This window comes from Pseudophryne corroboree, chromosome 2, assembly GCF_028390025.1.
Source record: "Pseudophryne corroboree isolate aPseCor3 chromosome 2, aPseCor3.hap2, whole genome shotgun sequence".
Lineage (NCBI taxonomy): Eukaryota > Metazoa > Chordata > Amphibia > Anura > Myobatrachidae > Pseudophryne > Pseudophryne corroboree.
The window spans coordinates 346,456,459-346,478,343 of NC_086445.1; the positions used below are offsets into that span (position 1 = coordinate 346,456,459).

General features: G+C 43.0%; 1 protein-coding gene across 6 annotated transcripts in view; it reads left to right on the top strand.

Moving 5' to 3' along the window:
* The window catches only part of FARP1 (FERM, ARH/RhoGEF and pleckstrin domain protein 1), a 261,056-nt gene that overhangs the window by 164,082 nt on the left and 75,089 nt on the right, over positions 1-21,885 (top strand). For all 6 annotated transcript variants that reach the window (XM_063953058.1, XM_063953061.1, XM_063953062.1 and 3 more), the window contains exons 3-5: positions 8,866-8,970; positions 16,950-16,992; positions 17,728-17,806. In XM_063953058.1, the coding sequence (XP_063809128.1) occupies positions 8,866-8,970; positions 16,950-16,992; positions 17,728-17,806 (227 nt within the window). The remainder of the gene's footprint in view (positions 1-8,865; positions 8,971-16,949; positions 16,993-17,727; positions 17,807-21,885) is intronic.

Below are 21,885 nucleotides of genomic sequence, written 5' to 3' on the forward strand. Positions count from 1 at the left end.
ATAGTAGCCAATCCGAACCATACAGTGATCGACGTATAAAAAAACAGACTGAATTATTGCCAAATAAAAATTAATATACAATCTCTACGGTAGGTTAAACTTTCTAAGCAGCCGCAAAAGATACAACCTCTGCTGCACTTTTTTCACAATTGTGTCTATGTTGTATGACCACTTCAAATCCCAGGAAATTGTAGAACCCCAAAATTTGAAGGCATCCACCACTGATACAACACTATCGAATATAGTAAGGGGGGACAATACAGGAGGATACCTCCTGAAGTCCACTATTATCTCCACCGTCTTAAGTGAATTTAACTCCAGGTTGTTCCAACTGCACCAAAAGGTCAACTGTTCAACCTCCCTTTTATAAGCAGACTCACCATCGATGATGAGGCCAATAACCGTATCGTCTACAGATTTTAAGAGTTTCACAGACTGATCACCTGAGGTGCAGTTATTTGTATATAGGGAGAAGAGCAAAGGGGAGAGGACACATCCTTGCGGGGGCCTCTGTACTAATTGCAGCGCCATCATACGCAATGAGTTTTAAATAGCTAAAACTCATTATTAAATGGGCCCCCTTAATGTATATGAGACGAAATAATGTGTGAATATATTGAGTCTGTTGCGTCTCCGGAGCATCCCACTCAGCAACAGTGGCATCATACATGTACTAGGCTTAACAAATGTGTACCACAATAGATTGGAGATGTGGCTTCACAGTATTAAATGTAAATGCATTACCTGTTACACTATAATAATGTAATGAAGATTCATCTATACAAGAGAAGTTATTGTCTTAATAGGTTTTAATAAACAATATGTCCGTGGAGGTGTAGCAATAGTTAAGTTGCTCATAGCAGTCAGTCATGGGCCCTACACACACTGCGATGTGCCGCCGAGATGCCCGACGGCCGATACGGTCAACCCGGCGGGAAGGGGGGGGGGGGGTTTCTTCACTCCCCGGTCACCCGGCCCTATAGCCCTGCATGCTAATATGGACGAGATTGTCCATATTGGCATTCATGTATAAGCAACCCGGCACCAACGGTGAACGAGTGTCGGGCCGCGCATCGTTCATCTTTGGTGCCGACACATTGAACGATATGAATGAGTTCTCGTTCATTAATGAACAAGAGCGTTCATATTGTTCAGTTAGATCTTTAAGTTTGTAGGGCCCATCCAGCACAGTTTACAAAATAGCAGAAGCTGGTTGGATGGTATGGACCACTTCTCCACTTCATCTCTCTCCAAGGTTTGATACATAGCCCCCAAAGTAATGAAAGGGCAGCTGACTCATATCATCAAAGTCTTGGATTCAATTCACAGAGGCTTTATATGTGTTTACTGTATGTGGAAAATATTTAGTGTATATATGTGTGTGTGTACATGTGAGATATGTATTATAGATTGTAACCTCTACTGGGTCAAGAATGATGTGAATGACTAAAATACTATCGGTAAAGCAATGCTGAATATGTATGCTCTATATAAATAACTGTTAAATAAGTCATGTTTTCAGTATAAAATTGAATTAAATACAAATGACATTAAGTACAAACATCTGCTTTGTCCTTCAGGGAAAGAAAAGAATTCCTGCAGGAAATGTATTAATTTTATGTAGCTGCTATGCTAATGAATTAAGTACCATCAGCTGGCGGGTTCACTACATAATCAACCAATCTGAAGATGTAGATGGCCCTACATACAGTCCTAAAGATTGTGGGTCTTTACACCAGCCGACCAGCAACCACAGGATATATGGCTTCAAGGCACACTGTATCTGCTGGTGTTCATATTGTGCATGCACAGTATAAGATTGTGTGATTAGTGCAAAAAATATGGACTTGCATCAATTTCCAAATCAGCGCCCAAATGGGTATCCACTCTTGCCGGCAAATATTACCACTGACAACTAGGAGAGAATTGCCCACATTCAAAGATTATTCTTTACCAATTGATAGCATGTTTTCTGGTCACCTTTATTACCACTGTTAAGTAATTGTAGAGCAATGTACAGTGGAATAATAAAAACTCTAATGCTTCTAATGAAGTTTCTTGTGTTAGAAGTGTGTGTGTTGTATGACAGCAACACAAAGAATACTCTGTATATGGAGTTTTATTTATTCATTTCTCTGTTTATCTATTAGAAGAAATTATTCCTATAGCAATATTATGTGCTATTTTGAAAAGAAAGTTCCCCTTTTGTGTCATTGACATGGTTGTAATAAGAGCCCATGACTTAGTCATATGTTTAAATGACACATTTGGTGACACAACTTGTATGGAGTAGAGGTTATCTAGCCCGGAAAGCAGAGTCTGCCAATGAGTAGCAGTGTAAACCTGTTCTGGGAATGAAATGTGGAGACATGCGTATGACACTGTTTTATATTTTACCAATAGTCAATAGTCAAAAAATATCTGGGAGACAAAACATTAACCCTAATTCCTCCAAGAAATAAACTCCGTGTTACTAATGGGCAGGGCTGTCATCCGATATTGTGGGGCCCAGGACTGCCTGAATGGGCAGCTCCCCTCCTCTCCCCCCATCATCACCTCCAGCAAGCACCTCCAGCAAGCACACCATCAACCCATTACTACACCACCCTAAGAGCTCCTATATAAACGCATTGCAACTCCTGCCTCACCTTCTGCTCCTGTCTGCTGCCTCCCCAGCTTACCATTCTGGGCATTGGTTCCAAGGGCTACAGACAGGAGGCAGAGGTCACAGCGGTTCATGTAGCCAGTATATGTGCTGGATTCACATCAGTGGCACCAGCACCACAGGGAAGGAGCACGGCACAGGCAGCCATGGAATGGACTGACAGTGCCAGCAGCGTTTCATATTTGGAGCCGGCTGTGAGCCAATCGCACCTCGTGGACCGCCAGTCATTCAGAAACTGGTGCAGCGTTTGCTCCCGATTGACTGCCTATTCACAAGCTACAATTGGCTCATGGCCAGAGCCAAATACAAAATGGAAAATGTCCCTGGCAATGCGGTGCATGACAATATTCTCCGCTAACATCTGGATTCCCTCATGGTCTTGGCCCAGCAGCACAAACACCCCTCCCCGATGGCGGCCCTGCTAAGGAGGGCATTTATCAAAGCTTGCAGAGTGACAAAATTGTGAGGTAAAATACCAACCAATCGGCTCCCGTTTTTTTTTTTGTTTTGTTTTTTTAACACAGCCTGTATATTGTAAGGTAGAACCCGATTGGCTAGTACTTTATCTCACAATTTTATCTCTCTCCAAGCTTTGATAAATAGCCCACTAAGTCACAAAGTCAGATTAGGCAAATTTCCCAAGCAGTTGATAATAAAGGCAATAAAGGCAAGCATAGAAATAGACATTGTTAAGCTTCCAACAAAACCAGAGTACTAGATAATTGTTGCAGTAGATATAATACAAATCCCCATAATTACATTATCTAATTATTCTGACTTTTAATTATAGAATATTCAATTAAGGGAATACATATGCTTGCTCAACAAGTTAAAATGCAGTTTAAAGTATTCTGTGTCAGCAACTGTAAACATGCTGGTTAAGAAGCACGTTTACAGTTATACTTCAGACACTGTTGGGTAGATTCAATTGCTTTGAGCTTCTAAAAATTCTGTCTAAACTGGACTTTTTAAACGTCCAAAAAATGATTACAATTCAATTGCGTTAGGGCACCCACGCACATTGCGCACGTCGCGCCAAAACAGACAGGGTTTAGTCATCTAAAAGAGCTAAACCCGACTAAATTCCCTTTAGACGCCCAAATGCCCAGTTTTAACACATTTTTACTCACACCTCGGGAGGCTGCAAGAAAAATATGTCCTCCGCAGCCGCTGGGCAAGCAAACGGCAGAACAATTGAATTGCTGCCGTTGGGCACCCTCTATTGGTGGCCGCGGCAATAACAATTTAATCGGACCCAAAATGTGTTAAGCTGCATTTTGTCTGTCTGTGTACTGCCACTGACATACTGCTGCCGATCTCCTACATGCTGACCAAATGATTGTCAATATGCTGAAAGCTTGCCCAATCACGTACCATCACCGCATTACATATTCTTTATAGAGTTCGTACTTATTCATCTCAAACTGAAATAAGCATGATAGCTGATTTTAAAATATTGTTATAGTAAGATAAAACTATATTATGTCTAATATTGACATTTTTAAAGCGGTAGAACAAAAGCATGGATTTCAGTATGTGATCACACACACACACACACACACACACACACACACACACACACACACACACACACACACACATTAGAAATTAGGGTTTAAAATTATTCCCTCTCCCTGGGACAGATCCATCAAAAATCAACATTATCTTATATTTGTAAGTACACTGTACTCTTATTATATAAAAAATTACACACAACCATTTTAGATGACAACTATACATTTAATTTAACTGAGACGATTTTCTTGGCCTGTGAAGTATATATGAGCCAATTATGTTTTGTAGTGGCATAAATGTAGACTTTGAAGTAGCTAAATACATTTTAAAAAAAGGACTAGATTATTATGTTACGCTGAATAGAAAAATGGATACATAGTACAGTTACTATGGAAGCACCTTGAGACGTTCCCAATTAGATATGTCCATTACCAATCTGCATATCTTCAGTCACAGATCATTTAGGTTTTGTTACTGAATTTACGAAGTTCCAGGCTTAAAAAAAGCTTTTATAGATCTTGAGCTATGTACGTTCCTATACAGCTATTGGGCTGATCAGGTGATATATGTGTAGGTGTATAAGCAGGAGCGTTAGCCAATTAAACAGCTTCAAACGCTCCTGCAAGTGTCACATATTATGAGCAGTTTAATGTTTGAGATGCCCGATCTCACGAGCCATTCAGGAACGTACATGGTGAGCTAGAAATCGCTCAGTGTCTATGGGGGTCACACTGAATAATCGCTCCAGGAATCTGACCATGTATCTTATAGGCTTACCTTGTATGTACTTGAATTCAGAGTCTATCCATGGTAAGCGAAACCTCTTGCACCACGGCTCATAGGAGAGACGTCGGGCCATAGCTAGTGTTGTGTGAGAATGCCTGCCGCTCTGGGCCAAAATCTAAAAACAGTGAAGGAAATTATTATTATTATAGATTAATTTAGTTATCACTGAAGACTTTCACAGGCATTCCATTTTCTACAGTAGTTATGGCTCTGCAGAATAGTCTTGGTTACCACACTATGAGCCTGATTCTGATTTGGGAATCCTATATAATAAACGGCTAATTCTACTCCTCACCTCTAGGGGGGATCAAATGTTTTGTGCGTCAGTTACTAGATGGCACCCGATGGAGCAATTAAAGTGTGGCTCCGTGTGGGCACGCACAGCCACCGGCGCTGACATTACTGTTATGATGTTCCGTCATTTTGACGGGATGGTAACTAGTAAAGTAGGAATGAGCAAGTAACTGTGCACCTAGGTAGGCCAATCCCAGGGTCGGTATCGCCGGGATCCCGGGATTTAGGCCCAAAAACGGCCGAGATTCAATCCCGGGATTGGAAGCTCACCTGCCGCCTCCTCCCGGCTCCCCTGCACTCACCCGCCACCCAGCTGTGCAGGTTTGTAAGTTTTTTTATGTCTGCGGGGCAGGTGGGGCGGGGCAAGGCGTGGGGGATGGCCGGACACAGTTGAAAGCCAATCCCAGGTATCCCGGGAATCCCGGGATTGACCATTTTTCAATCCCGATACCCGGGATTGAAAAAATGGCCCAGGATTGGCCTTCCTATGTGCACCTGGACAAAACCATGCAGCATTGCAGGCGAGTCAGATTTAAAGTGTATAGAGAGATTTCGATTTGAGAGAGGCGTGTTCAAACTTAAATCTAAATTGCTGTGTAAAAATAAAGCTGCCCAGTATTGGCTCCATGCAATAGCAGCCAGTATTTACCCTGCATGCATGATACTGGATGCGTACATGGACTGTTGCAACATCATGCATCCCAGTGCAACATGGTTTGTTCAGGTACACAGTTAGACTATGTACACACCAGGACAATATGCGCACGATGCGACATCGCTAGTGATGCGACGCAGCATTGGCAAGTGCATACACGGGAGAGGCCATGCTGCTTTGGGCAGAATGACCCTTGTTAGCAGCATCACCTGTCGGACCTGCATGTAGGTCCGAGGGGCGATGCGGCATACGACCCTTGGGAGCGTGCATCTTACATGACATCGCGTGTACACACTAGACTATGTGTACTATATCGAAGGGGGGGAATTTAATTAGCCCCAATATTTTTTCTGATTTTTTTTCACTATTTTTTTTTTTGCGCTAGTCAATTAGCCCCCATTTTTTATGCCCCAAAAATATCTAATTTAGGGGCAAAAGCGCGTACATAATAACATAGATAAGTTCACATAGATCACTTTGCTTCATAGGCTATTTAATGAGTATTTTTATTTTATTGGGGGGGGGGGGGGGGGGGGGCGCTGCCCAAACAATATCCCACAATAATAGCTGTAATTACTGCCAACACCCGCAGTTCAGGGCTAATTGTATATCCCCCGGGGGATCAATTAGCCCACAGTACATTATTGCGGCTAATTGATCTTCCCCCTGAGTGGGTTTTACAAATGCATGTTAGAAACACTGATCTGAGGCTGAATTTACAATATGGTAAATATAAAACTATGGATATGTACTTGCTGGTAAAAAAGTCTGCATATAAGATGCACTGGTATTGCAAGGCAAGCACATGTAGGCAGGTGTGAAAATATGTAGTCAGCTACATACTGGTGTCTGCAATTTGTTTTAAATTGCACTATTAAATGCAAGAATTGCATGTATGCATTCAGTTGCTTCTACAGACATGTATGTGGGATAAAACAGGATTTTTTCTAGTTCAAGCCAATCACACGTGGAAATGTATATGTAAGGGTTTACAAATCTCACAGTGTACAGTGTGCTTCCATGAAAATACATGTAGGTTATTAATAGCACTGATGTGCTGCAATGGAACATATGTACTTGGTTTGTCTATTAGGAGACACAAGTATTATTTATATATTTTTTAAAAGAATATTTTTTTTTTTAACTGACTAAAATAGAGAGAGCATGGTTTTCAGTGGGAATGGGTTAAAATCAAGAAAAAAAATGTGTGGGGTCCCCCCTCCTAAGCATAACCAGCCCCGGATGGGTGGCTGATAGCCTTGTGTCAAATAAAAGAATATTGCTTTTTGCAGCCGAATTACAAGCCCCAGCAAGCCTCCCCCACAAGCTGGTACTTGGAGAACCACAAGTACCAGCACGCGGGAGGGCAACGGGCCCGCTGGTACCTGTAGTTCTACTACAAAAAAAATACCCAAATAAAAACAGTACACGCACACCGTGATAATAAAATTTTATTACATACATGCCGACACACACATACTTACCTATGTTCACACGCCGACCTCTGTCCACTTGTCCAAGTAGAATCCACGGTGTACCTGAAAATAAAATTATACTCCCCAAAATCCAGTGTAGCTGTGTCCTGTTCTTTTTTGTAATGCACGTACTTGGCAAAAAAAGAAAACGCATTACCCGGACCACGGACTTAAAGGGGTCCCATGTTTACATATGGGACCCCTTTCCCCAAATGCTGAGACCCCCCGTGACTCCTGTCACAGAGGGTCCCTTCAGCCAATCAGGGAGCGCCACGTCGTGGCACTCTCCTGATTGGCTGTGCGCGTCTGAGCTGTCAGACAGCACATCGCACAGCCGCTCCATTATCTTCAATGGTGGGAACTTTGCGGTCAGTGGTGAGGTCACTCGCGGTCAGCGGCTGACCGCGAGTAACCTCACCGCTGATCGCAAAGTTCCCACCATTGAAGATAATGGAGCGGTATGTGTGGACCGAACCTCGTGTCAACATAGGTAAGTATGTGTGTGTCGGCATGTGTGTAATAAAGTTATACAATCACGGTGTGTGTGTACTGTTTTTATTTGGGTATTTTTTTTGCCGTAGAACTACAGGTACCAGCGGGCCCGTTTCCCCCCCTGCGTGCTGGTACTTGTGGTTCTCCAAGTACCAGCTTGCGGGGGAGGCTTGCTGGGACTTGTAGTTCTGCTACAAAAAACAATACTCTTTTATTTGACACAAGGCTATCAGCCCCCCATCCGCAGCCTTGGGTGGCTGGAGGGGGGGATCCCTTGATTTAAGGGGTCCCACTGCTCCAGGGTACCCCGGCCAGGGGTGACTAGTTGGGGATTTAATGCCACGGCCGCAGGGACCAGTATAAAAGTGTCCCCCGGCTGTGGCATTATCTCTCTAGCTAGTGGAGCCCGGTGCTGGTGTTAAAAATACGGGGGACCTCTACGCTTTTTGTCCCCGTATTTTTTGCACCAGGACCGGACGCAGAGCCCGGTGCTGGTTGTAAAAATACGGGGGATCCCCTGTCAATTTTCCCCCCGGATTTTTACAACCAGGACCGGCTCAAAGAGCCAGAGGCTGGTTATGCTTAGGAGGGGGGACCCCACGCATTTTTTTTAGGGTTTTTTTAAACACTTTTGTGCCGTCCAAAAAGTCGAATCTAGGACGCACATATCCGTCAACTGGTCCGTTTTTCGACAGCAGGACTGTCGAATCCGTTTTTTATTGAATATGTCGAATTCCGGCCCCGGTGGCCGGGATTCGACTGTCGAATTGTGTCGAATTTAAAAATGGTCGAATTCCAGCCGGAATTCGACCGCAATTGCATATACCCCTAAGTGTTAAAAAACAATACCTTTTAAATGCTTGTATATATTTATTAATTTGCAAATGTGAATAATGTAAGCCTTCTTATACTTGTATGTCTGACCTTTTAGGTGTGTGTTGGTGCTGTCTTTCTGCACAGTCTGACGTTTCCTCTTTCTGCAGGTACGAGCCCCCGGCAAAGCACTCTTAGATGCCGTCTGCAGTCACCTTAATCTAGTTGAAGGCGATTACTTTGGACTGGAGTTTCAGGACCACAGAAAAATTATGGTATGTGGCATTAAATACATAGATATGAACATCTACATAATTCTCTTATAACTGCTGCAGACTTTTTTTTCGCCTATGGATAACATTTAGTCTTACTTTTTGTTTATAAAGTTTCATTTGCGTTAGTTTGTCAGGCCTTACAATGTAAAATGATCTTTATAAGAAAAACAAACAAGATGTTATTCTTATGGGCAGATGTACTAAGCTTGAAAAGACATGAAGTGAAGAGTGATAATGTAAACTGCCCTGTTACAGGCTGTGTTTGAAAAATTAGTTAGGAGCTGGTATGTACTTTATCACTCTCCACTTGATCACTTTTCAAAGCTTAGTACATCTAGCCCTTTATGTTTTATCAACATGCAGAATATATTGTAAGCTCTTCAGAGAAGTTAACACCCATTTCCTCTGTACTGCTGTATTCACACACGTTACTTGGCATTTTGGAAAGTGCTGTGTACACTGATGGTGCCGTATAATTAAAGTGATGGAGAAATGTATTGAGCAGAGTTTTGTCAAAATATTTTCACCAATATATGCCATAAGATTTAAAGTGACACATTTTTCTGTTAAAAATCACCAATTTAAATTCCGCTGAATATTTGTGATTTTGATAGGCTGATAATTCCATTTATCTTAATGGTTGATGGACTCTTATTGCCCATCCAGATATATATTGCATGGCTACAGGTAAATGACACCCATTATAGAGTGAATGTTGCGCACTATTTCCAGCAGTAGCAAACTGCACCTTTGCTACACCTCCGCTTTTTAAACTTCACTTTGGAGGACTTTTCTGGCTTTTAGTAAGGAATACTTCTATAAAGTCAGTAGCATGGAGGTATTTCTGCCATTTGCCCTTACTAGGTCACTGTACAATTTTAATAAACATAGTGGTCAGGTGAGCATGGAAATGTATAATCATACACTTCACTTTCCAGACATCTGCTGTACTAGGCATTGTAGAATTTCAGCTATCACTTTGGATATTTATTTAGCTACTTTTTATCTTTTTAAACTGTACAAAATAATGCCATATTTAAAAAAAAATGTGACAGTGGACCAGGGCCGGGATGGGACATAAAATTAGCCCTTGCATTTAAAGCGCACAGGCCTACTTTAGTGATGAAATCCTGCTCTTGGCTTCTCAAGCAGCTCCAAGCCTCCCCCATTATGCATGACGGGTTCACTACGGCTGGCCGGCGGTCGGGCTCCCGGCGACCAGCATCCCGGCGCCGGGAGCCCGACCGCCGGCTTACCGACAGCTTGGCGAGCGCAAATGAGCCCCTTGCGGGCTCGCTGCGCTCGCCACGCTACGGGCACGGTGGCGCGCTACGCGCGCCACACTATTTTATTCTCCCTCTATGGGGGTCGTGGACCCCCACGAGGGAAAATAATTGTCGGTATGCCGGCTGTCGGGCTCCCGGCGCCGGTATACTGAGCGCCGGGAGCCCGACCGCCGGCAAACAGAAGACCACCCATGCATGACATGTTACTTCATGCCTTACATCCATTCTGTTGAGCAGACACAACTGCTGACCTAGGTGTGGATCTAGACTTTTCTTTCAGAAGGTGGGGGTTGACAATTAATATGGTTTCCTCCACTTTCTATTCCTGACTCCTGCTTCATAGTGTATACAATGCAAATATAATTAAAACTACATACAAGTGTACATCATTCACTGTGAAATACACACATCACAGCACATGCTGCAGGGGATTCAAACTCTAGACCACATATGGCATAGTCAGAGATTTAACAGTAGCGCTGTCTGTAATTATGTGTTATGCTCTTGCACCATGGTAATAATAACTTATAAACCTGTATTAAAATACACAACTTTCCAAGCAAGGGATTCAAACTTCAAAACTCCTATGCCATATTCAGGCACCTACTTGTGAGCTATCAGTAATGGTATAATATATGTGCTTCTAATCAATAACTTTCATTTAAATAATCACTCTATGGGTGGCATGGATACCCACAAGTGGGAATAGTCCCTGTTGGTCAGCATGCCGACCGTTGGTATTTTCAGGGGGCGGGATGTAGGGGGAGGAGTTGTGACCCCGCTGGTCACATAACTATTTCTCCAGCCAACACATGAGCTATTTGTTCCTATGTAGCAAGTCTAGTAATTCTGACTATATGTAATGAAGCTGTCATTTTAGACCACTGCAGCTAAGCAGATATGTATAGTGTGCAGATACGGGCAGCAGACACAGATTCAGTACCCCATACTAGTGTGCAGTCTCACACTACATCGATGTGCTTATCTGTAGTGGTCTTAGCTAAGAATTAAAATGATCTTTTATACGGTTTACAGTTACAATTGCTAGGTTTCCTACACCGAAGCAATAAGTCATGTGTTAAGTGTGTGACTGTGGCACATTAGGTTGGGAGTTTGAGTCCTCTGCATGGCATGCTGAGTTATTATTTGTTTTAAATACAGAGGGGATTCAGTTGCGTTATAATTGATTGGCACAATTTATTCTGCCATCTCTACAGACAATCACTGAATGACTGTGCTGCTTTAGGAAACATGGAGGGGACGTGGGGGGGATGGGGGGGGACACACACTGTATGGCTCGTCTGGCATTTGCCAGAAGTTCCAGTTGGCCCATCTGGACTTGACAAGTATAAGTCCACCAGCTTAAGCCAGATAGTATATGTGTAGTGAAAATATTTTTGACTGTTATACAAGGACAGATGAGAAATAAAAATTAGCAAATATAACACTTGGCCATGTTCTCAGGTAATGTAGCATCCGAGGCCTCAGCACATTTATTAACATTAGAATCCAAAGTAAGGTGTCAAGCGCAGTTGGGCAGAAGCAGCCATAAGGGTGACTCTTCTATGGTAAGAGCAATGTATGCAGTCAGATAGCACTTGATCAGGTTAGAATCTCCCTGACCTCCCTTGATCCATTTGTACATTAGTGATCTATTAATGCCCGGGTCCTATCCTTAACCTCACCTCTTCACTTGGTCTCTCCCAGTGGACCTCCTCACCCTCCCATGTGAATGGGAGCTCACTGGATCTTGTCATCACTCACCACTGTGATATTTCTGATTTTTCCAACTCCCCATTTCCCCCCTCTGACCACCACCTGCTCTCCTTTAACCTATCTCTCTCGACTTCCCCATCTCTACCTCCTAAGGCTACCATCACTAAGCGTAACATTGAAGCTATTGACACCACATTCCTTTCCTCCCTGTTTGACTCACTTCTCTCTCCTATTCTCTCTCTCTCTCATGCCCTGAACAAGCTACTTCCACATACAATGCATCCCTTACTTCTGCTATTGACTCTGTTGCTCCACCAACCACTATTCACCCTCGCAGATCAACACCTCAACCCTGGCACACCAAATGCACCAGATATCTGCAAAAATGCTCACGTACTGCTGAGCGACACTGGAGGAAATCACGCTCTAACACAGACTTCCTCCATTTCAAACTTATGCTCTCATCCTTCAGTGCTGCCCTTTCTCTTGCTAAACAGTCATACTTCAAGAACCTCATCTCCTCCCAGTCTTCCAACCCCCGGCGCCTCTTTGGCACTCTCCACTCACTCCTCTGCCCACCTCCACCTCGTCTCCCTTCCTCACTCTCTGCTCTTGACTTTGCCACTTACTTCACATCCAAAATTGACTCCATACGTCAGGACATCACATCACACCAGACCATCAGTAACCAGCCTTCTCCCATCCCTTACCAACCCTCCCCATCCCTCGCACCAACTCTGTCATCTTTCTCCCATGCATCTGGAGAGGAAGTCATGGCCCTCATTCGTTCTTGTCGCCTCACCACCTCCCCACTTGACCCTATCCCCTCCCGCCTCCTCTGCTATCTCTCTCCTTCTGCTTGTTCCCATCTTTCCCACCTTCTCAATCTCTCCTTCTCATCAGGCACTGTCCCCTCTGCCTTCAAGCATGCACTCATCTCTCCTATTCTTAAAAAACCTACCCTTGATCAAAACACTCTCTCCAACTACTGACTCATCTCTCTCCTCCCTTTTGCCTCCAAACTCCTTGAGCGCATTGTCTACAACCGCCTTACTTCCTTTCTTTCCTCACACTCACTGCTTGACCCTTTCCAGTCTGGCTTCCGTCCTCTCCACTCCACTGAAACTGCCCTTACAAAAGTATGCAATGACCTCCATGCTGCTAAATCTAAGGGACACTACTCTCTACTTATTCTACTTGATCTCTCTGCTGCTTTTGACACTGTGGACCATCCTCTCCTACTGCAAATCCTTCACTCCATTGGTCTGCGTGACACTGCCCTCTCTTGGTTGTCTTCCTACCTTTCTGACCGTTCATTCTCTGTCTCCTCTCATGACTCCACCTCCCCCTCACTTCCACTAACTGTAGGGGTACCCCAAAGTTCTGTCCTTGGTCCTCTTCTCTCTCTATACGTCCTCACTAGGTAAACTCATTAGTTCTTTTGGTTTCCAATATCATCTCTATGCTGATGACACTCAAATCTATCTTTCCTCTCCAGACCTCTCCCCTGCTCTCCTCACTTGTATCTCCAGCTGTCTCTCTGCTACCTCTTCCTGGATGTCCCAGCGCTTTCTTAAACTCAACATGTCTAAGACCGAGCTGATCATCTTCCCTCCCTCCCGCATAACCTCGCCTCCTTCAATCTCATTATCTGTTGATGGCACTACTATCTCCTCTACCCCCCAAGTGTGCTGTCTTGGAGTAATCCTTGACTCCTCCCTCTCCTTCAAACCACACATTCAGCACCTTTCATAAACCTGCCGTTTTCATCTAAAAAATATTTCCAGGATCAGACCCTTTCTTACCCAGGATGCTACTAAGACTCTTATCCACTCACTGGTCATCTCCAGACTGGACTACTGTAATCTCCTCCTGACTGGCATTCCTGACAAATACCTCTCTCCACTCCAATCTATCCTCAATGCTGCTGCCCGGCTCATTTTCCTCACCAAACGCACTACGTCCACCTCACCTCTCTTACTAGACCTTCACTGGCTCCCCTTCCCTTTCAGAACCCATTTCAAGCTTCTCACACTTGCTTACAAAGCCCTCACCCAATCCTCTCCCATCTACATCTCTGACCTTATCTCGCTTTACACTCCCACCCATCCTCTTCGCTCTGCTAATGCACGCCGACTCTCCTGCCTACGGATTACTTCCTCCCACTCCTACCTCCAAGATTTTTCACGTGCTGTACCACTTCTCTGGAATTCCCTACCTCTCCCCCTCAGACTCTCCACCTCTCTACAAAACTTCAAACGGGCTCTCAAGACCCACTTCTTCACCAAACCCAGCCAAATCTCATCCTAAACCTCTGTTCCACGCTCTCTATGTACCCCATCTGTCTCACCCCTGTCTGTCTACCTCTCCCCTTTAGAATGTAAGCTCTCACGAGCAGGGCCCTCTTCCCTCATGTGCTTACCCTTTTTTTTACTTTAATAATCTTCAGCTGCACCAAATCCAGCAGTCTTCTGCCACCTGATACTTATTCCAGTGTCATCTGCTGATGTAGCTATGTTTATTTACCCTGTACTTGTCCTATACTGTCGTCAACTGTAAGTTGCTGTTTTCCTGTTTGATTATTTGTTTATGTACTCTGTAATTGGGCGCTGCGGAACCCTTGTGGAACCATATAAATAAAGGATAATAATAATAATCCTGACCAAACAAAGAGATACTGGCTGTGCCCTGAATTGTACAAACGTCTGTGGTAAAAAGAGTTTATTCAGCATTTTCAGAATAATTTTTTTTCCCTGGTAGCCTATTAAAGGAAAAAGTTAAGTAGGTTCACACAGGTATTCACTCACACATGCACATCTCTTTCATTCCTCTTCTCTCTCTCTCCTCTCCTCTCTCTCCTCTCTCTCTCTCTCTCTCTCTCTCTATATATATATATATATATATATATATATGTGTGTCCATATATATTATATAAAAAAAATGGAGATGTAATTAAAGTGCAGACTTTCTGCTTTACTTCAAGGTGTTGAGCAAAAATATTGTATGAAAAATGTAGGAATTGCAACCATTTTTATACACAGTCCCCTATTTTCAGGGGTTCACATGTAATTGGACAAAGTAACATAATCTTATATAATAAAAGGCTAACGCTGCTGCTCACCTCTCTGGGGGAATTCAAGTGTTTTGCACACCAGCGACCACTAGATGGCGCCCAACAGAGCAATTCAAGTGTTGCTACGTTCAGGCACTCACAACCGCCAACTCTGAAATTACTGTTATGTTGTGTTAGAATTTTGATGGGCTGGTAACTAGTCATAAATAAAATGTTCATTTTTAATACTTTTTGAGAATCCTTTGCAAGCATGACTGCCTGAAGTCTGGAACCCATGGACATTGCAAAATTTCCTCCTTTGATATGCTATGCCCGCCCTTTACTTCAGCAAGGGAAGTGCTTGCTCAATTGGGTTGTGATCAGGTGACTGACTTAGCTATTGCTGAATATTCCATGTCTTTGTCTTAAACTCTTGGGTTGCTTCTGCAGTACTTTTTTTGTCATTGTCCATCTGTTCTGTGAAGCGCTGTCCAATCAACTTTGCTAAATTTGGCTGGACCTGAGCAGACAGTATATCTTTATACATTTCAGAATTCATCCAGCTGCTTCTGTCTTCTGTCACATCAACACTAGTGACCCAGTCTCATTTGAAGCAATGCAGGAACATGCCTTTGATCATTAGCCATTCCAAGCCTTCTACATACTATTTTCTACCCATCATTCTGGTACAGGTTTATCTTTGTTTCATCTGTCCAAAGAATGCTGTTCCAGAACTGGGCTTGCTTTATAAGACATTTTATGCCAAAGTCTGATCTGGCCTTTCTATTCTTGAGGGTTACGAATGGTTTGCACCTTGTAGTGAACCCTTTGGTGAAGTCTTCTCTTTATGGTAGACTTAGATCATGTTATGCATACCTCCTGAAGAGTATTCTTCACTTGGTTGGATGTTGTGAAGAGGTGTTTTTTGTTTTCTTTTTTTACCATGGAAATTATACTTCATTCAACCACCACTGTTGTCTTCTGTGGATGCTCAGACCGTTTTATGTTGCCGAGCTCACCAGTAAAATCTTTTTTTCCCCCAGAATGCACCAAACTGTTAATTTGACTACGCCTAAGTTTCCTGCTATCTCTGATGGATTTTTAAAAATGTTTCTGCAGCCAAAGGATGGCCTCTTTCACTTGCACTTAGAGCTACTTTGACAGCATGTTGTGGGGTTCACAGCAACCGCTTCCAAGCAAGTGCCACATTTGGAATCCACTCCAGACTTTTAGCTTGCTTAATTGATAAAGAAATAACAAAGAAATAGCCATACCTGCATTTGAGTCAAATATCCAATTGTACCTTGTAAAAGAGGGGGCTACAGTACATATTAAACAGTTGTAATTCCTAAACCCTCCCTCCAATTTGGTTGTGAATGGACTCACATTAAAACTGCTAGTCTGCACGTTAAAACCAGATTCATTATATAACTGTAACTTCAATATGTTTTGGTAAATGGCTAAAATAAAAATTGTCAGTGTCCAAATATAAATGGACCTAACTCTGTATAATATAGTGAAACACACAGGAAATCAGAGAAGGACCATTGATATTGTAATATTAAATATATTTTCTTTCAGTAAGTTCTAAAAGGTATTCTGTGTACATTTGTAGATGTTATAACTAGTTCATTTATCCCAAGTGAGCTGCATTATGTCTTTGGGGACTCCTTTGATAAAATAAAGTTGTTGTGTTGGTGCCATTTTTTGGTTGTCAAAAACTTTGTTGTGTTGGTGCCATTTTTTGGTTGTCAAAAATCAGTTATTTGGTGTTTATAGAAACTCAGATGAACTTGCCACATTCATGTGTTCTGGAACATTGAGAAAATCGGGCTGTTGTAGCACAGGACAAAATGCAATATTTAAGGCATTTATTTTCCAGTTTTGAACAACTAAGATGAATTGCATCTATATTTTCTATTCAGGTATGGCTGGACCTGCTGAAACCCATCATAAAGCAAATCAGAAGTAAGTCTTACATGGATGTGCTCTAATATTGATGGCTTTTTTAATACCTGTATTATGATTATTATTATACCACTCGGGGGGAGGGGAATTCAGTTGATTTTGGGCACCTGATGGTAATATGCAATTGCTTTGCTGATGGGCGTGAGTGCCATGGACACCCATTACATAACGAGTATGTCGCGCCCAAATGCACTGTGTTTAGTCATGTAAAGTGTCTAAACCTGTACAGAGCGGTAGGTGAGGCAGAGCTAACATGTAAACCAGAGGTTTTACTATATAAAGTATATGAAAAATGCAAAGAATATATTGGAAATATCCTTTGTATTATTCTAATCATTGTTATAGTCAAAACTCTGGAGTAAAAAGTATGGCAGGTGAGTCAGTGCCTCTCCTACCTATCTTTTCTTCACATCTCTGATCATAACTCACCAAATTTCCAGCAGTGTATATACTGCTGCACCTTTGTATAATGCCCCATGGACACTGTGGCTGATTAATTGTGTGCAATCTGGCTCTGGTACAAGCCAGTGCCGCCTCAGCCATTTACCTCACCGCACGTCCCTGGTACAGAGTACTGGACACGCTGCATTATAGCACCCAAAAGCACATCTTTGGGCTTGTACTCATCAGCAAAACAATTGAATATAACCCGTCGGGTGCCCAAAAATTCCCCCTTTTTAAATTTGTTTGCACTTGTTTTTATTAATGATTGTTTTTATTTATTTTTTATTATAGGACCCAAGACCGTTGTCCTGAAGTTTGTTGTAAAGTTTTTCCCTCCTGATCATACTCAACTGCAAGAAGAATTAACAAGGTTTGCAACCTACTACACACACCCACACACATTTTTTTACATCTTCTTTAAATGACATATCCTTCTAAAATAAGTGTTTATGGGCTGCTGCCTGTAGCTGTTCCAGCTAATCTTGTGCGCAGGCCAAACTCGGAAACGAACTAAAATATCTCTCCTTACTTCCTTTGTCAAAATGTCATTGCCCTAGCAAAATCTGAACTTGAACAAACCATTTTACCTGTGTTTCGTGTTGGGGGGAGGGTTAAGTTTGGAGGAAAGATTTTTTTATTTTTTTATTTAAATCAATATTATGGGGTATATTCAATTGAAGTCGGATCCATTCCGACATTCATTTGTCGGAATGGATCCGACCTGGGCTATTCAATGACATCTCAATTCGACTTTTAAAAAAGTTGAATTGAGATGCGGGAGGGGAGACGGGGAGAGCAGCGCTACAGCAGAGGATATATAGCCCCCCCCCCTGTCTCTCTGCCTCTCCCCGTCCCTCCTCTCCCCGTCCCTACATCACAGCCGCCGCTCACGGCAGCGTCCACCAGGCTCCAGCAAGCGAGGTCTCGCTTGCTGGAGCCGGGTGGACGCTGCTGTGAGCGGCGGCTGTGACATCCTCCGGCGCTGCTCTCTTCGTCTCACTTGGCCTTTTTTAAAGTCGAATTGAGATGGTCGAATAGGGGGCCATAACCTGTCAGTTTTGGCCCCGTTTTCGACAGAAGCACGCGGATCGGCAGCTATTACGCCGATCCAAATGCTTTTCGACAAGTCAAATTCCTCAACTTGGGGTTAGATTGAATAGGTCGGAACGCCTTCCGACCTAAAAAAGTCGAAAACTGCCGTCTTTTCGACAGACAGCAGCTTTCGACTTCAATTGAATATACCCTTATGTGTTGATTCACACTATACATGTGGTGAGGTGAGACATGAACAGACAGACGCGAAGACCTTAGCAATCCATGACTACAAGTTCACTGCACACTTAACATGATGACACGTGTAATGACTTTACCACATGTGAAATGCATTGAAAAAACTAAATAAACAAGTGCTTGAATTTACATTCAGTCATCCAGTCTTCCCAAGCTGCCCCTGTGATCACCCATTCTTGTCACGTGTTTGTGTTCTGGCCTTAAACTTCCAGATTTAGCTGAAAAGTATTCATGCGATTACATGGATGATCTGAAAAAGCACTGCAAATTGGAAATACACAGCGGAGTATGCTTTTATGAGACTGTTTTGATATGGAGCACCAAATAGCACATAGCAATATTGTAGAAAGAAAAATGGCTGGCATTCCTTTCTGAGCGTGGTATCACAGTAACGGAATATTGTATATCGGTAACAAACATGCACTTCAAAAACTGCTGGAGAACTACCCAGAGAATTGGCTAGCTTGCCAGACAGCTGTGTTATATAACTTTTCTGCATTGGGCAGATAGCCTGAAAAACTGCAAAATTGTAAGACTTAAAAGCCAATATAAAAGGTCAAAATCTATGCTCCTGAAACAGCAATATTGAAATGATCTGCAGATATTTCTACTAAGTCTTCAGAAATTGAACGTTTGAAAAAGTAACGTTTTTAACCCCACTGTTTGGCTTACTGGATTGTTGGTTTGGCAGCTTATGAATTATGAGAACATGTCCAGCTGGCGGATTCCTTCTCTGCTCTATGAAATGTTTCAGCAGTTCTGGCAAAGTGTAATGTAGCTGCACAAATCTGCCCACTTAAAGGAGGTTCATTGTTTTTGTTACTTGTTTTCAAATGCTTGATCATGACATGTAAACCTTATTAAAACAAAACAGGGCATTAAGGCTTAATTTAAAGGAAAAAGGCTTATTTTTTGTAGTATACTATATAGATGAACGTACCCTTCAAAGTAAACCAAGTTTAGATGAAAGAGACTTTGAATGTATTATCTGTATGTGATACGTTGTCAAATACAGCATCACAATACATCACCTGAAATATGGTGCTAAGTGTATACCGACAGTGATGATGACTAGACGTTGCTGTGGAGAGCAGAGTGTCACTTTCTGTCTAATACCATATGAAAAATGGCGCTTTATTTAGGAAGAAAAGAAACTGACATTTCTAATACTGTATAATAGTACTGTATGACACACCAGTCTTTCCGCACATTCTGCCTCAATTCTTGTTAACCACATGCTTAGTTTGGAAACATACCCCAGTCTCTTTAAAATATTATACAACACCTCCAGGACCCCTACATGTACATGAATTCCAATCCAATCTCAAACAAAATTTCAAAAGTATAGATTTACTATTGAACTGGTAGATGCTTTATTAAATATGTAGCTTCATGGTTTGTGCATTAGAAAATTATTCAGTCATTATACACTACAGCTAATCTCCGCATGCAGGTTATCCATGAGAAAATATATGCAATGGACACATGTATGTGAGGAATGTCTTATGGCTCTTTAGTCCAAGAATCTGTGCTTACTGTTAAGTGCTATATCGTGGCTAATTAAATTGACCCCTTAATTGCATGTGTCATTGAATAAAGTCAACAAAGAAGCATTAAATGATTGATAATTAAAATATTAATAGAACCATGGAGTGATTTTTCTTTTTAATTTTAGTTAAAAAAAAATAAAAAAAAATGCTGTTAAACGCATGGTTTGCTTTTCTCCTCCCCATATTTTCACACTTACCCAATCTGGGTTCACTATGGTATGCCGGCGGTCGGGCTCCCGGCGACCAGCATACCGGCGCCGGGAGCCCAACCGCCGGCTTACCAACAGTGTGGCGAGCGCAAGTGAGCCCCTTGCAGGCTCGCTGCGCTCGCCACGCTACGGGCACAGTGGCGCGCTATTTTGTTCTCCCTCCAGGGGGGTCGTGGACCCCCACGAGGGAGAATAAGTGTCGGTATGCCGGCTGTCGGGATCCCGGCGCCGGTATACTGTGCGCCGGGATCCCGTCAGTCGGCATACTGAAGACCACCCCCCAACCCCCCAATCTATATGCTCTGAGTGTATCTTGTTACCACTGCATCTTTGAGCTCTATTGTCAAGCGACATGTTTATCTACATGCTGCACCATAACATTGTAAGACTGCAATTTTGCAGTCCTAGGTTGCGTTTATGTGCGGCCTACTTGAAACTGCATGCCTGTACACGTCGGGCCTGATTTATTCAGCTGATGTCTCCATCTCTGCCTGAAAATAAGCCCTCACCACTTGGGATTGTAATTTACTGTAACGTAAACATGAACAGTATCATATACTCATGGTCTTCTGTGTGTTGCTAGTTAAAACAGAGCATCAGTTACCTACACTAAGGGGTATATTCAATTGGTGTCAAAAGCTGCCGTCTGTCGAAAAAGACGTCCGTTTACGACTTTTTAAGGTCGAATAGTAATGCAACCTATTAAGTCCCAGCAGTTTTTATTCGACAAGTCATGGAATTCGACTTGTCGAATAGTACATGAATCGGCGGTTTAGCTGCAGATTCACGTACTTTTGAGGGAAACGGGGGCCAAATTCGACAGGATTTGGCCCCGTTTCCGACCATCTCAGTCCGACATAAAAATATGTTGGACTGAGATGTGGGACCCAGAGGAGGAGGGGGGAAGCCGCAGGGAGACGGGGGACAGCCGCGGGCATACAGGGGAGAGCATCGCTACAGCAGGATGTCTCACAGCCGCGCCGCTCACGGCAGCGTCAACCCGGCTCCAGCAAGTGAGGTCACGCTTGCTGGAGCCGGGTGGACACTGCCGTGAGGTCTGGCGACTGTGTGACATCCTCCTGCAGCGCTACTGTAGTGCTGATCTTCTCCGTCTGCCCGCGGCTGTCCCCGCTGGTCTCCCCGCGGCTGTCCCCCTCCCCCCCTCTACTCCTCTTACCCTCATCTCAATTCGACTTTTTAAAAGTCGAATTGAGATGAGATTGAATAGGGGTTGTCGGATCCATTCCAACAAATGCATGTCGGAATGGATCCGACCCTAATTGAATATACCCCTAGAGATTCAGTATGATTCTCTGAAATGTGTCGTATTTGCTTCTTAATACGATACATGCCATTTAGCTGGTAAGATCAGCTTGCCCGATTATTTAATGAATCAAAGA